This window comes from Schistocerca americana, chromosome 6 (assembly GCF_021461395.2).
Source record: "Schistocerca americana isolate TAMUIC-IGC-003095 chromosome 6, iqSchAmer2.1, whole genome shotgun sequence".
NCBI classification, from domain to species: Eukaryota; Metazoa; Arthropoda; class Insecta; order Orthoptera; family Acrididae; genus Schistocerca; species Schistocerca americana.
The window spans coordinates 32,118,925-32,136,132 of NC_060124.1; the positions used below are offsets into that span (position 1 = coordinate 32,118,925).

At 40.5% G+C, this 17,208-nt stretch overlaps 1 protein-coding gene across 1 annotated transcript in view; it reads right to left on the minus strand.

The window, feature by feature from the left end:
* LOC124619287 (gastrula zinc finger protein XlCGF57.1) overlaps nt 1-17,208 on the minus strand; it is a 135,415-nt gene that overhangs the window by 19,332 nt on the left and 98,875 nt on the right. The window contains exons 8-10 of the mRNA XM_047145557.1: nt 14,617-14,735; nt 14,377-14,533; nt 4,409-4,518 (exon numbers count right to left, since the gene is read on the minus strand). Of these exons, the coding sequence (XP_047001513.1) occupies nt 4,409-4,518; nt 14,377-14,533; nt 14,617-14,735 (386 nt within the window). The remainder of the gene's footprint in view (nt 1-4,408; nt 4,519-14,376; nt 14,534-14,616; nt 14,736-17,208) is intronic.

Here is a 17,208-nt window from a genome sequence, read left to right on the forward strand (position 1 = left end):
ACAAACAAGCACTAAGCAGCACAGTGCCTGGGGCTGTTGAACACTAGTCAGGCCAGCCAGAAGCCACCTCAAGATGGGTGTCACATAGTGTTCAGGCATGCTTCTGTACATACCAAAATGTCACACAGTTAGAACTTCAAATCCTACCCTAGATCACTAGGATTAGCTACACGACTTTTCAAAATGCAACTTATCAGCTTATCCACATTTAGTGGAAAATAATGGATTTCAAATCCATTGCCACTGGTTGTGAACATGAATACAACCATTTTCATTGTTCTGCTCCACTTTTCCACATTGTCAAAAATATTTAAATTATGTGATTCAACCAATGGTAATGATCACACTGTTTCATTCACGTGTACTTGTACACTCTCCCCTATGTCACTCGCCGACATGTTTCTTCTTAACTTATATTCATGGAATTAAAATACATGCCAAGGAAAGCAAATTACAATAAAATAAAAAAATTAAATTATTTATTCAATAGAAAGAGCGTCACAAATTGAGCAAATCTAAACACATCAGTCCACCTCCGGCCCTTATGCATGCAGTTATTCAGCTTGTCACTGATTTACAGAGTTGTCGGACATCCTCCTGACAGATATCAAGCCAAATTCTGTCCAACGTGTGCGTTAGAGCATCCAAGATGGTTGGATGGCCTTGCCCATAATCAAAATCCCAAATGGTTGGACAGCCCTATCCACAATGCTCCTAACGTTTTCAATTGGGGAGACTTCCAACAACCTTGCCGACATAGAATACAGTTGACAGCACTTCTGCTGCTGTGAAGGTGCTATGGATGACACCAAAGGGGTCCTGAAAATGAAATGGCACCCCAGACCATCACTCCTGGTTGTCAAGCTGCATGGCGAGTGACAGTCAGGTTGGCATCCCACCACTGTCACGGGTGTCTCCAGACACGTGTTTGCTGGTCATCAGGGCTCAATTCAAAGGAGGACTTGTCATTGAAGACAATTGTACTTCAGCCAATGGGAGTGCAGGCTGAATGTGTCCAACACCACTGCAAATGTGCTTGTTGGTGTACAGAGTTCAACAGGAGTCATAGCAAGGGATGTCACGAGCTCAATCCCCTTTCTGTGAGCCACCTATCAATGGTCCCCCGTGGTCACTGAAGCCCCAGTTGCCCATCAGATCAATAGTAATGATGATGAATACGGCATTTTGAGTGTGTCTCTGATGACTGCTCAGTTCCTACATTCTATTGTCTCTCTTCAGGGTGTGTTCGGCCATGGTTCACCTACGAGGTGTGACAATAAAGTAATGAGACTGATTTTCTTTGCAAGATGTGGCAAGCCTGCAGGCTTGCGTAGGCACAATATCTTTGACCTTGGTCTATAAGCTGCTTCTAGTCCAAGCAGCACATCGATGCAACTGCTCTGTCATGAGTTGTGCTGTAATAAGTTGACATATGTTTGTGTCTCTCGTCACGGAAATGGAACCGCATAATATTGCACAACAGTAGGCCATTTCTTTTTGTGCTAAATTTGGTGAACACGCGATGACAACTTACGGTAAGCTTCAGAAGGCTTTTGGAAAGGAGACAAAACACCAAAGTTCGCAATGGTGCTCAAAGGGAGTACCCAGACCAAAGAAAGCTCGTATGTCAAAGTCAAAAGTGAAATGCATGCTTGTGTGCTTCTTTGATTCCAAGGGAATTGTTCATAAGGAGTGGGTGCCTCCTGGACAAACAGTTAACCAACATTACTACAAAGAAATTTTAGAAAGGCTTCGTAAAAAGAGTTCTTCGTGTACACGCTAGCATTGCTGATAACTGGATTCTGCACCACGATAATGCGCCATCCCATACTGCTCTGTCAGTACAGCAATTTTTTAACCTCAAAACAGATTTCAGTATTACCACAGCCACCTTATTCACCAGATATCGCTCCGTGTGACTTTTTCTATTTCCAAGAGTCAAAACAGCCGTCAAGGGACACCATTTTTCAACAACGCAAGATGTCCAAAAAGCTGTGACGAGGGTCTTGGAGGATATTACAGAAGATGAATTCCAGAAATGTTTCCATCAATTGGCAGAAGTGCTGGAAAAAGTGTGTGCAATCAGAAGGGTACTACTTTGAAGGAAACAACACGAAACATGACTAAAACGGTAAGCAACATTTTTTTTCACATCTGTCTCATTACTTTAATGTCACACCTCATATTCCTCGCAAAGTCATTGTGACATCACTCCTATTTAAATATCGAACAATTCGCTGATTATTTCAACTAGCTTCTTTGAGCCCAAATACACGTCCTCTCTCAAACACTGACAACTGTGTATATTGTTCACACGCTGGTCTACAGAGCATAGTTCCCGTCCAACTGAGTGCACAGAATGAAATTCACAAAGACTTTATGACCTGATATTGACATGTCCCCTGTTTGCTATCCTTGCCAGCTGCAGCTTCACAGATTCATCCATCAGCTGCCAATGTTTAAGACTTTGCATTTTCCTTCGATACATGTATGAATAATGTTTTGTGACCAATTTGAATAACTCCTTCATGGTGCATTGTGTATATTGCAACCCAATGACAGCATAAAGCTGACATCATGACAGGCAAAAGTGAAAAGATGGCCACCATCCAGAATATACCATTAATAAGTTCTAGGGCAGCAAGGAGTGAAGTTATTTATTGTTTATCACTGTGCAGTATATGAAAGGGCAGAAATTATAACAATTTTAAAAATCACCACCACCCAAAAGTTTATTTAGTGTCAAATTTGTATATGTATTCTACAAACATGCTTTGGCACAATTAGGGAGGTGGTGTAGCTGTAGAACATATTGTGAATAGAGATCTTTATTATGTACTATTAATGAAAGCTCTCTTTTTTATTAGAAGAAAGATTATATTATTTGTTTAACAGGAACTAATCGTGGGTATCTACAAGTATCAATTGTAAATAGTACTAACATTAATATGTACAGTCTGGGCAGTTAGGCATAAGACAAAAAGAGCATATGATAGTTATAATTTACTTTTTTTCTGGATTATTTCAATTTTTTACTTCAAAAATTTTACGTATTTAAATATTCCACTAGACAAAATGTGTGGTATGATCACCTATGCTCGTCAGACCATTTCAGAAATTTTACTAATAGGCTACAGCTGATGGTAGAACAAGCTGGCTTCAGAGAAGCAGTTGTGAAAAATTCCTTTACCTTAACTGACTAAATTACTTTTTTTAAAGTTAAGTTCTAATGTATTTCATAAAACAAAAAATGTTTGTTTCTCTTTTCCTCACAAAAGTTGGAGTCCCCTTCATCCTGGGGTACAAGTAGTCTGCAGCTGCTTTCTAATCTTCCCGACTTAGCCCCCTTCCCTCTCTGAGGAAGGAGATTATTGTTTTCAGTTTTACATGTACTTTAATTTCACGTCCTGAAAATGCACTTGTCAGTCATTCTGTGTCTCTGTAAATCACCTTGTGTTTGAAACTTGTATGTTATTCCTCCAACAGTTCATAGTACATCTAAAACGTTGTGAGACTGATTTTATCCCTGGCATATAAGCAACGTCCGCACCGTAACTGTGGTGGCACCTTGAACTACTGACTGTAAACAACAGACACGCATTCAACCAGATGTTTCTGAGCAGGCGCTATTAAGAAGTGGACATGCAACATCAGCTTGCCAACATTGTTGTACCACAAATTGCAATGAAAGCAACATCTCTAAATCAAGTGTTCAAGATACTCCTCCAGAAGGAGAAAAGTGTCTGCAAAGTTTGTCTCACACACCTGAACTTCCAAACAAAAACGCATGGACACGTGTCGGAAATTGACTGATATGCAAAACGCAACAATTCTTTTCTGGAAAAAATCATCATGGGTGATGTAACATAGTGTTATCTATATGAACCTACTACAAAAAGGCAAAGCACAGAAATTCACATGAAGGGTCAACGTTTTCATGACATAACCAACATTCAAACCAATGTGAAGCACCAGTTGAATAACATCACAAAGAAGGACTTTTTGATGGTCACTTGTTTGTATGAACTTTCTGTGCATTGTATTCAAGTCGGGGGTGGAGATATGTAGGATACCTGAAGCATTAAAAGAACTATCTTAACATTTCTCTATTTTTTATTAATTCAATTTCAAAATTTTTTGGACTCATGGGGTATCTCTTCAGCAAATAGCTGCTGCATGGTTTCAGTACTCCAAAAGTTTGATAACCTCTGTCACATTACACAGTCATTTCTTGGTGGTGATATATACTTTTTGTATACTGGTCTAGCCTTGGTGTTGCAGATGCTTTTTCCACTCTTCTGTTAATAACAACACTTTACTATCAAGTTTTTTCTAATATATTTCCAGCTCCAGCACAGATACACCTAATTTCAAACTAGCATTTTAGTTTTTTTTCATTTTCACTTACCTCCTTGCATTCATAAGGCCGCTCGCCTGTGTGCATCCGGCGATGTTTCTTCATTGCACCACTTGAAGGAAATCTCTTTGGGCAGAGATCACACGCATATGGCCTCTCACCTTAAAAGAAAAGAATCCTTTTCAAAATTCACAACTTCTACATGATAATCTACTGTTTCCAGATGTGAAAAGTCACAATTTTCCTAGCAAAAAATTAAAAGTTATTTCTGGTTTTTAACTGTAAGGATTACCTGGCGAAAGGATTCAGCCAGCTGTTAGATTTGTCCACCAGCATACCCAATTCCAGAAATCCAACATGATATCCAGTCTCTCCTCAAATCCTCAAGCCCATCCCAGAACCTCTCTGGAGTCTATACATCTCCTCATCCCTACCACTTTCCACACTCCTATGTTCTATATGCTTCCTAATTCCATAAACCCGACTACCCAGGACACCCCATTGTGTCCAGTTACTGTGCCAACACTGAGAGAATCTCTGCTCTTATAGACCAACACCTTCAGCCTATTACCCACAATCTACGCACTATATAAAAGACACTAACCATTTCCTCCACTGACTCTCCACAGTACCTGTTTCCTTACCACACGGTGCCCTGCTTGTCACTATTGATGTCACCTCCCTTTACACTAACATCCCTTAATGCCCATGGCCTTGCTCTGCTACTGAACACTACATTTCCCAATGCCAAATGGATTTCAAAACTACAACCTCCTACCTGGTCACCAAGACCAACTATATCCTCACCCACAATTACTTCACCTTTAAAGGCATCATCTATAAACAAATCCTTGGTACAGCAATGGGCACCTGTATGGCACCACCCTATGCCAATGTATTCATGCACCATTGAGGAATTCTTCCTAACCACCCAGAATCTCAAATCCCTCACCTCCTTCAGATTTATTGATGACATCTTCACAGTCTGGACCAAGGGTGAAAACAACCAATCCACATTCCTCCACAACTCAACATAATCTCCCCCATTTGCTTCACCTGAACCCCTTCAAATCAACAAGACACCTTCCTTGGTGTTGATCTCCAACTCAAAGATGGCTACATTAGTACCTCCGTCCATATCAAATCTACAAACAACCAGCAATATCTCCACTTCAACAGCTGCCATCCATTCCATACCAAGGAGTCCCTTCCATGCAGCCTAGCTATTCATGCCCTTTGCATCTGTAGTGACGAGCAATCCATCTGAAAACATACCAAGTGTCTCACTGAGGCCTTCACAGACTCAAATTACCCTCCAAACCTTGTACAAAAACAGACCTGCTGTGCCTTATCTTTCCAGTCATCACCCACCACCTCCCAAAGTCCCACCATCCAGCTATTAAGGAGCATTCCCTCACCACTCAGTACCACCCAGAAGTGGAGCAATAGAATCACATTCTACACCAGGGTTTTGACTATCTGTTGGTGTGCCCTGAAATGAGGAACTTCTTACGCACTATTCTATGCATCCCTCCCACAGTGATGTTTAACGGCCCACCGAACGCACACAACATCCTCGTCTATCCCTACTCCACTCCTGCTCCGAACCCCTTGCCACATGGCTCATATCCCTGTAATAGACCTACATGCAAGACTTGTCCTCGCACATGTGTGTGTGGGTCTTTTTTTTTTTTTTTTTTTTGTCAATTCTAGAAGAAAACCTTTCAGGCCGAAAGCTCACATATTTATCAGTTTTTTGTTGTGCCTGTCTGTGACTCAACACCTCCACTATATGGCGAGTACCAATCTATCCTTTTCATAACATTGTCTTTATTGTATTTTCTGCTTTTTAACATTGATGTTTATAGAATTTTTACTAACTAGCACCCAAGAAATGTTGTTAGAGCAACACCTCTAATCCTCAAGTGGGCGTGCCTATGTATAAAGTGCGCCAATCACAAAAAAGTTGTTTCGTACCATTCCATTGCTGTTTTACAATTGTGAGCCTTTACCTGTTCCTTCATTACAGTTTCAGCTAACACAGTGAGAAGTTGTGATACGTCCATGTGATCAGCAGTAACATAAAATAAATAGCGAGCTATGTGAGGAAAAAATTACAAGCTGTGCAAGAAAATGACCCCACTTCCAAGGTGGCAGCACACTCCCACAGTGATAGTCAGTTATCTACGAGATTATTAGTAAGCAGTTGACAGCGATCTGACAACTGTGTCCACCTGCTTAGCTGGGTGGTAACATGCTTGCCTCCCATGCAGGTGGGCCTGTGTTCGATCATTTCATTATTTGTGATTCTTGAGTTTCTCCCAGCGTATTTGATAATCAAAATATCCACGGGTGTGCTGCCGGTCTATAGTGTCCAACGGGCACAATATTTCGGCGATCATAAATGTCGCCATCATCAGGTGAACTGACGGACTGAGCTCCTGTGAACATGCCGGCACGGAGATCCGTACGCTAAGGCTGCTCAGAGGGAACTGGGTTCGGTCGCGGCGGCGGCCGATTTAAATACCCTCCGCCTGCGGCGCGCTCCCTCCGCCATCCGCGCCACGGTCGCGCGGTGGAACAGATTGCGACGGCGTCTGAGATGACGTCGGTGTGATGGGTCTGTCCGCCGTGGTCGTCACAACTATACATTAGCTCGATTTACTCTTGATTAACCCGATCGCTGGTTCCCAAGCCTTGCTAAGATTATAGCCACAGTCACAGTTTATGAGGTCGTCATTGGTGCGAATTTCGATGGCCTCTCTAACAACGCTGTCCCAGTATCTCGACGTCTGTACCAGAATCCTCGTGCGGTCATACTCCATGGCGTGATTTTCCGACAAACAATGTTCAGCGACCGCCGACTTGCTCGGATACATCAGTCGAGTGTGCCTCTGGTGTTCACGGCATCGATCCTCGACGGTACACATCGTCTGACCAATATACGACTTGCCACATTGACACGGAATGTCGTACACGCCAGCCTTCCTCAAACCGAGGTCATCTTTGGCGCTCCCCCACCAGTGCACGAGTTTTATTTGGAGGACAAAACACAGTTCCGACCCGGTGTTTCTTCAGAATGGGGGCAATTTTCCCCGAGAGTGCGGCTGTGTATGGAATAAATGCAGTGCCTACCTCCTCCCTCGTGACTTCATCCATCTCGACAGGTTGTGCTGCAGTGGTTGGGTGGAGAGCATGTTGAATCTGCCACTCTGAGTACCCATTTTTTCGAAATACAGTTCTCAGATGTTCCAATTCCTGGGGTAGACACTCTGCGCCAGAGATAGTGCGCGCCCTATGTACTAGAGTTTTAAGTACCCCATTCCTCTGTGAAGGGTGGTGGCAGCTGTCTGCGTGCAAATACAGATCAGTGTGCCATAGTCTTCCGATACACCCCATGACCTAGGGTGCCGTTAGCCCTTCTCTTGACCAAGACATCAAGGAAAGGTAATTTACCCTCAGTTTCAGTCTCCATAGTGAATTTGATGTTGGGGTGTATGGAGTTTAGATGTGTAAGGAAGTCAAGGAGTTTATCCATACCATGTGGCCAGATGACGAACGTGTCATCCACGTAACGGAACCAGCGATCGGGTTAATCAAGAGTAAATCGAGCAAACGTATAGTTGTGACGACCACGGCGGACAGAGCCATCACACCGACGTCATCTCAGACGCCGTCGCAATCTGTTCCACCGCGCAACCGTGGCGCGGGGCGCGGACGGCGGAGGGAGCGCGCCGCGGGCGGAGGGTATTTCAATCGGCCGCCGCCGCGACCGAACCCAGTTCCCTCTGAGCAGCCATAGCGTACGGATCTCCGTGCCGGCACGTTCACAGGAGCTCAGTCCGTCAGTTCACCTGATGATGGCGACATGTCTGATAGCCGAAATATTGTGCCCGTTGGACACTATAGACCGGCAGCATACCCGTGGATATTTTGGGTTTCATTATTTTTTTGATGCAGCTGTACTGCTTAATGCTTCAAGTGAGTCATTAGTGTGCAGTAACACTTGCAAAGCGCTACAGAATAATATAATGAATGTTTATTTGATTTATTGTTTAATTAAACAGTAATTTAGCTCATACGATGTAAGTTTATTTTATCATTGTGTAATAAAACTAGGACTAAACTATGATTCTGCTCATCCGTGTTTCTCTTGGTAACATAACAACAGTGTTTCTCTTGGTAACATAACAACAGCTATTCATTACATGTGTACCAGATGTGTCTCGTGCCCACTCGTGTTATCAAAAACGTCGTGCTCGCTCGAGGATTAAACTGACAACACAAATTATAAAGGACTGTATCTTGAATTCAATGACAACATTAATACTCTATGTTAGAAGAGCCACAGAAAGCAAAACACATCTTGCTGGACAAGAGAATTATCCTCATAAAACTCTGGCAGCTATTTACCACTGACTATGGTAATACAAATAGTAAGAAAAATATATGTTATGCTTATATATTTTTCTTTCATCAGGGGATATAGGAATAACTAAAAAACAAACAAAACATTACAGGAAGCCCTTTTAAAAAATAATTTTATTCTTCAAAATGCTTACCATTTTCCTGAATATTTTGATTCAAGGATGTAAATTTCAGTTAACACTAATGTTAACTAACAAAGCCCCGTGCAAGTGTTACAGCACACTAATGAACCACTTGCAGCATTAAACAATGCAATTCCTTCAAAAAAATAATGAAATGATCATATGGCATTGTTGGCAGGGAGGCCCCATCAGGGGAAGTTCGGTCACCGAGTGCAAGTCTTATTTTAGTCGATGCCACACTGGGCGACTTGCGTGCCGGTGGGGAGGATGAAATGATGATGAGGACAACACAACACCCAGTCCACAAGCGGAGAAAATCTACTGACATAACAATATACTTTCATTGCTGAAATTAAGAATATGAGTGGGCTAGCACTAGTTTCAATTGGTTTACTATTATTATTCATATCATCATCATCATCATCATCATCATCATCATCATCATCATCATTATTGTGTGACTGGACCTTACTGGATCACACAAAGGTATTATGGTTCAGTCTTCGGAGTTTCCAAGCAGCTCTCATTTCTTTTTCCTGTGGGGTTTTTTTTTCCTTTCTCGAGTCCTCTTTGTCCCTGATTTACATGAGCCTATACTAAATCATTTTTGAGTTGCGGGATCCAGGGTATGGCTTTGAGTTGTTCTATGTACATCCTCCACCTGTACATCTTCCATCCACAAACTAATTTAATGTTTTCATATTATGGTTCAGACTATTGCCAGACCAATGGCTATGAAGTCTAACAGAACATTAAAATGATAATTTAATGTATTCATATCATTGTTCAGACTATTTGCAGACAATGGCTATATACTCTAAAGAACAATAAAATGATAATCAGTCATAAATAGTGTCAGAGTTGTATGAGAGTCAGCCTTTTCTTGTTGGAACTTGGTGGAGATGCCAATAAAATTTCAATCTCCTTTTTCTTATGTCTGTATCTAGTTTTTGTTGTTTTGGACTCCAAGTATATCTTATTTAGAATTTTGTTCTTCTTTTAGGATATCTTCCAGATCACCTTCTCTGTAAAGTGCACGTGTTTTGCTAGCATAAAACACTTCAGGCTTGATAACTCTAAATAGTGCCCAATTTTTCTATGTATGGACATATATTTCTTTGTTTGAGAGTTCACCATAAGATCCTGTTTTTTTTACATCAATTTTTTGTGCCATTTTCATTCCCTTATAGGTTCACATATTTCTCTTAAATACTAGAAGTACAGAACTCTCTCTCGGTTTGTCCATATTTTGTGATTAGTTCTTGAACAGGATGTTTTGAGCAGATGTACCTGGTTTTTTGGAAGGATATTTAGAGATCAACTCTTTCAGCACATTCCCTGAGGCTTTCTGTACGTTTAATTGCTGTCATTGCATTATCTGCTAGTGTTGCCACATCAACTGGTACTGGCTGCTCCTGTCTATTAATGTCTCTTGATTTCTTCCACATCCTAGAAGGCTTTCCTTCAGAATGAAGATTTACAGAAAACAGTTTGTGAATTAATGAATGAAAAGTCTACGTACAGACACATATGATATGGAAAATTTGTTCTAAATGTACCAAATGCAATATAAAAGTATTATCAAGGTGAGGGCAGGCAGCAATGAAACGCACGTGATCTATGAAGTAATATGCAAAGTTTGTCTAGCTATTGACATTGGCATGACAATTACGAGTATTTCACTCAAAACAGTTGAGAAAGAAACTGCCTACAGCAACAATGTCCAACACCCTGTTCCCAACCTTGCTCCGTCATTTTGTTTTCATCTTTTAGACATTTTGTTTTCATCTTTGAGCTTCACATTTCTGTTAGTGTTATATGGGAGCTCTGAAACTTAACTCTCATATTTCAGCTCCGTGTTACTTCCAGGTGCACTTGCCTTAAGCGATGCAGAGAAATTGCCAGAGATCTGAACCCCAATCCTCCTGTATGTAATGTTAATATCTGAGCCAGCTTGCTTGGTTTCCTTGTGCAGTGCAGACTGAATCATTGTGTTTCTATTTCTTATGTTATTTCTTTGAGTACCAATCCACCTCCAATAATCAATATTTCTAGCTTGTACAATGCTTTGTATAACCATGCTTCATTATAGTGTTCTACATCTGTTTTGCATTTCCAGATAATGATTTTTGTTATATCTATTCCATATCATATTATTGATTGTTTATAATTTAGATGTTGTGTCTTCACCCGGTGTAATTCTCTGGGTTGGATGACTTCTCCTGCATATTTTAATCGTAGATTAGTATGAGCTGCTAATGGGGGCCATCAACACAATGTGGGGCTCTCATTTGGCCCTCTGCCTGCAATGTTTAAATGTTGATGTTTATACAGCTGCTAGTAAGAAAGCTGCAAAGAAAGCTTGGATCAAAATTATCTACACAGCTGCTCAGTGATCATATTGGCATCAAAACTGAAGATGACAGAGAGAGAGAGAAAGCCAAATATTGAATTCAGTTTTCCGAAATTGGTTCACTGAACATAATAATAAAATGGTTTCTGTTTTAACTCACTGCACAGCACTGAAATGGTATGCCTGTGGTAAACAGTAATTTTTTTTAGGTTGTGATAGTATAGGCTAATTTGAATAAAACATTCCATATATACCATGTTTTCACTATTTATTGGTTACAGAGACCAGCTGTTAAAATTCAACCCAAACAAATACTCTGAAAAGGTGTTAAGAAAATGCAAATGATTGTGTTAATCATAAATTGCACCTCCAATGTCAATGGACTTGGAAATTCTCTTGATACCACCACGTCTACTGTAGCTCTGCTAAGGTGATTCTGGGGTTACTTATGGGGGCAGCCCTAGTCATGATCTGCATTATCATTTCATCTCTTGCGTGTACTTTTTATTTGTAGAGTTCAGCTTTCAACCACTCCCCCAGGAAAAAAAGAAAGAAAGAAAGGAGTAATATCCAGGCAGCTGGGTGGCCAACAAACATCATTCTGTGGATCCATCTTCCAAGGTATTTTAGATTTATAAATATTTCACCTGATGACTAGAATGTGCAAGGGCCCAACATGCTGGAAGAACATACATCCTCATAGCCAAAAGAGCCTCTTCCAATACTGCTGAAAGCTGATTTATAAGATATTATAGATATTAGGGGCCGGTAAGATTATTCAATAACATAACACCTCCAATCAACCAATTGTCCATCACACTGCCCTACAAAAATATAATGAAAAAGATAGATCGCTACTCACCATACATATAAGATGTAGAGTCACAGACATGCACAACAAAGAGACTGCTATACATATAAGGTTGTGGCCAAAAGATCATTTTCCAAAATAGAAAACGCACACCTATATATATATTCACACAAGCACAAGTAACACACAAATGATCACAGTCTCCAGTGGCCAGAGACAGTGGTCATTTGTGTGTGAGTTGTCCTTTCGTGTGTGTGTGTGTGTGTGTGTGTGTGTGTGTGTGTGTGTGTGTGTGTGTGTGTGTGTGTGTGGGAGGGGGGGGGGAGGGGGGGGGGGAAATTGTGTATTCTATTTCGGAAGATGGCCTTTTGGCCAGAATCTTAAAGGTACAGCAGTCTTTTCGTTGTGTACGTCTGCTGCTCAGTATCGTCTCTATACAATGAGTAGCAATGTATCGTTTTCAGAAAATTGTTATTCCATCACATTTACAGTGAAGCATTCTTGAAAATATTATGTTTCTGAAAAGTTATGTGAGTATTCATCAGATCACCTATGTAAGTTATGAGTGATAATGATATCATCACAAGTGAATGTGGGTCCAGCAGTAACCAGTGGTAAGGGGACTGCTTGATGACTGGCAATTACCCAACGAAAAAATTCCAACTGTCTACCTTCAACTCCTTTTGAAAGATCCTCTGTAAACGATAAGTGCAGAGACCACGAACACCCACTGTTTGCGATAATCTTGCATGTGAACATCGATACAGGTAGAAATTTTGCATGTGGTTGTTGACGGACTATGTTCTGCGAACTGAAGAAAGTTATCTCCTTTACCCGTACTCCATTCATTGGCACATAGATATGAAATATGACTGCTGAACTCTGCAACAGTCTTACACAGTTCGGTGAAAACGTGAGTCAACACTTTCAAATCTGGTACTCAGCAGTCAGGAAATCATCTAGCATATTACCTACAAGCAGCAGCAGTGTTTATTACAAAACCTGTGAACAAATACCGTATCATCATCCTCAGCATTATAAATACGTGTAGTATTCATAAACAATACGGCAGAGTTGGCAAACAAATCAGAACCACAGTTGAAAAACTCAAATGTGTAACCTCAACCACAACACCACAATTTTAACTTAATAATAAAAATGACAATCAATAAGTAAATGCGTAGCAAGTGAAGTACCAACATGTGAAACAAAAACGTATCCCTGTAAACAATAAAAATTGTTTTATTTGAATTGGTATATACCACCACCCTCTAAAATATTCAGTAGCCCTCCTCAAATACCCTGCATATAATTTTTCGTTTTTCCTCTTTTGTCTTATTACCAAATCATCTGATAAATAAATAAATCATAGAGCAGTAGATATGAACGTCAATACTGATCCCACATTCCTTGGCTTCCAGAAGATATAGACGTAGTTTCACATTGTGGCCTAGTGAACAAAACAACAGCTTATGAAACACTGGATCAGCTTTGTGACTGAATTCAGGATTTCCTCACAGACATCAAAATGTTGTTCTTAATGGAGTAACATCTTCATATATAACAGTAATTTCAGGAGTACCATAAAGGAGTGTATTAAGTGTGTTACTGCACATGAAATACATAAATGAGCCTCTGAAAGCTTAAGAACACTGTTCACAGGTAATACTGTTGTATATAGGAAAGTTTCAATGTAAGAAAATTGCAGCCAAACATAATGTTTACCCATTAGTCTAGTAAACATTTACATAATGTGTGAATAGTAAGTAAATACAGGTTCCGTTTCCAAAACAATAACCAAATTAACTGTAAATTAAACAACATTCTGCCACCTTCTTGTAATTTTACAGATGACTATCAGTAGTGTTAATGCAAACATGATTTAATCTTTAAATACAAGTGAGGGACTATCAATGTACATGCACAGACATTCACTGTAAATCAAATGAAATCTGACAAAAGAGACAAGTTAATTGTCAAAACTGAAAATCATAATGGTGCCATAAAGCATGGTGTTTCTGATGAGAGGTATTTATCAAAAATGTATTACAGATTCATAAATTTTTAAGAATCACACATGTCTGATACAGCATTTTTGTAATACACAAGAAGGTCCTTTAGTTATATTTTAGATATTATAATATTAACCAATGGTTAGAAATTATTTTATTGTCTACACAGTTAACACATCTGGTTGGAATATTTCTTCAAATATTCTTATCCCATATAGAAAAGAAGACATTGAAGTTATGGGCAAAATCTTAATAGAAATTTGAACACACAAATTTCAAATTACTTTGCTAACCTGTATGGGTCCTCAAATGAACCTGCAAGAGTGTAGCACCCTGGAACTCTCGGTGACAATGTTCACAAGTGTAAGTCTTCTTGCGTATCACCTGACCTGCATGAGCACGTAGATGCTGCCTCAAATTATCTTTGCGGCTGAACATTCGCCCACACACCTTTGTAATAGACATAAAAATTGTAAAGAAACTTATAACGTGATATGATGAATAAATACAAAGTTTAGGTCAACTACAATTACCTGACATGGAAAATTAGTCCTTGACTTCCCATCACAGCCTGTTTGTGAAACGTGTCTCTCTAAATGATATTTTCTACTAAATGTTTTCTGACACCGTGTACATGAGTAGGGTTTCAGACCTGTCAAACAAAAGAAATAAATATAATGTTTTCTCTTCATGACATACATATTTCTGATAAAGATTCTGCATTAACTGGCGTTACAAGTCAAATCAAAATAGTAGCTGTAAACATTCAGTAAACTATGAAATTGTGGCCAGTGAATGTCGCTGCTATCATTTATAAGTTTTCCTTTTACATGTTAATCTGAATTACTTTCCCAGATATGATTTACAGTAACAACACCAAACAGCTGTCCCTAATTCTTTGTCTGGATCATTCCATGTCAACTGATTAAAGTAAAAACCAGTTTCCAAAAATGGTTCAGCAAATGAACCATCAGAAATGACCAAAAACTGATTTGGTATGCACACTCCAGTCACATTAATGTGGCCACCTGTCAAATGCCCGAATAAACACCTTTTTCAATGCAGACCTCTGCAAGATGTGCAGGAAGTGTGTCAATGAGATTCTGTAAGGTACAGAAATGGATGTGGAGGCATGCCAACTGTAGTGCCATGGCAGGCTGCACCAGGTTTCTCAGTTGAGGATCCATGGCATGAACAGCTCAATCGATGTGGGCACAAAGATTCTCAATTTGATTTGAATCCAGCGAGTTTGGTAGCCAAGGGAGTATGGTAAACTCAAGTGCTCTTTAAACCAAGCACACATGCTGCGAGATGTGACACATTGCACTGTCCTGCTGGTAGATGCCATTGTGCCAAGCGAAAACACACACATGTAGTAATGTACATGGTCCCCAAGGAAACATGCGTACTTGTGCTGATCCATTATGCCTTCCAGAATCACGAGATCACCCAGGGAATATCACAGAAACATCCCCCAGACCATAAAACTCCCTCCTCCAGTCTGGAACCTTCCGACAACTGTGAAAGTGTTTGTACCATCTGTCTGGTGGAGCATAAAACGTGATCCATTTGAAAAGGCCACCTGTCGCCACTCAGTGGATGTTCAGTTGCGGTATTGGCGTGCAAATTGCAGCCTTGGCCACCGATGAAAAGCACTCAGCATGGGTGCATGAACCAAGTGCCTGCTGTGTAGGCTCACACACAGCAACATACACTGAATGGTCATTGAGGAGAAACCGTTTGTAGCCCCTTGGTGCACCTGGGCAGTTAGCTGCTCAACAGCTGCCTGTACACATCTCTGCAGCTGTCATTCACCGCTGTCATCTATGGTCTGTGGTGCACCAAAGTTGCCTCAGCACCAGTTCTGGATAGTGCTATTTTGCCATCCATGGTATACTATAACCTTGGCAGCATGGGAACAGTTTACAGACTTAACTGTTTCAGAAATGCTTCCAAACCTTGGCTCAAAAGCCAATGTGCTAGAACATCACATAAATTGCTTCATTTCTGCATTACAACAATGACTGCCCTGATTACCGCATCCCCCACAATATACTTTATACACCTATAACTTTTAGTGCTGCCACATACCATCATCTACATCTACATCTACATCTACATGATTACTCTGCAATTCAGATTTAAGTGCTTGGCAGAGGGTTCATCGAACCACAATCATACTATCTCTCTACCATTCCACTCCCGAACAGTGTGCGGGAAAAACGAACACCTAAACCTTTCTGTTTGCGCTCTGATTTCTCTTATTTGGTTTTGATGATCATTCCTACCTATGTAGGTTGGGCTCAACAAAATATTTTCGCATTCGGGAGAGAAAGTTGGTGACTGAAATTTCGTAAATAGATCTCGCCGCGACGAAAAATGTCTTTGCTTTAATGACTTCCATCCCAACTCGCGTATCATATCTGCCACATTCTCTTCCCTACTACGTGATAATACAAAACGAGCTGCCCTTTTTTGCACCCTTTCGAAGTCCTCCATCAATCCCACCTGTTAAGGATCCCACACCGCGCAGCAATATCCTAACAGAGGACAAACGAGTGTAGTGTAAGTTGTCTCGTTAATGGACTTGTTGCATCTTCTAAGTGTCCTGCCAATGAAACACAACCTTTGGCTTGCCTTCCCCACAATATTATCTATGTGGTCTTTCCAACTGAACTTGTTCGTAATTTTTAACACCCAGGTACTTAGTTGAATTGACGGCCTTGAGAATTGTACTATTTATCGAGTAATCGAATTACAATGGATTTCTTTTGGAACTCATGTGGATCCCCTCACACTTTTCGTTATTTAGCATCAACTGCCATCTGCCACACCATACAGCAATCTTTTCTAAATCACTTTGCAACTGATACTGGCCTTCAGATGACCTAACTAGACGGTAAATTACAGCATCATCTGCGAACAACCTAAGAGAACTACTCAGATTGTCACCCAGGTCATTTATACAGATCAGAAACAGCAGAGGTCCCAGGAGACTTCCCTGGGGAACACCTGATATCAATTCAGTTTTACTCGATTTGCCGTCTATTACTACAAACTGCAACCTTCCTGACAGGAAATCACGAATCCAGTTGCACAACTGAGACGATACCCCATAGGCCCGC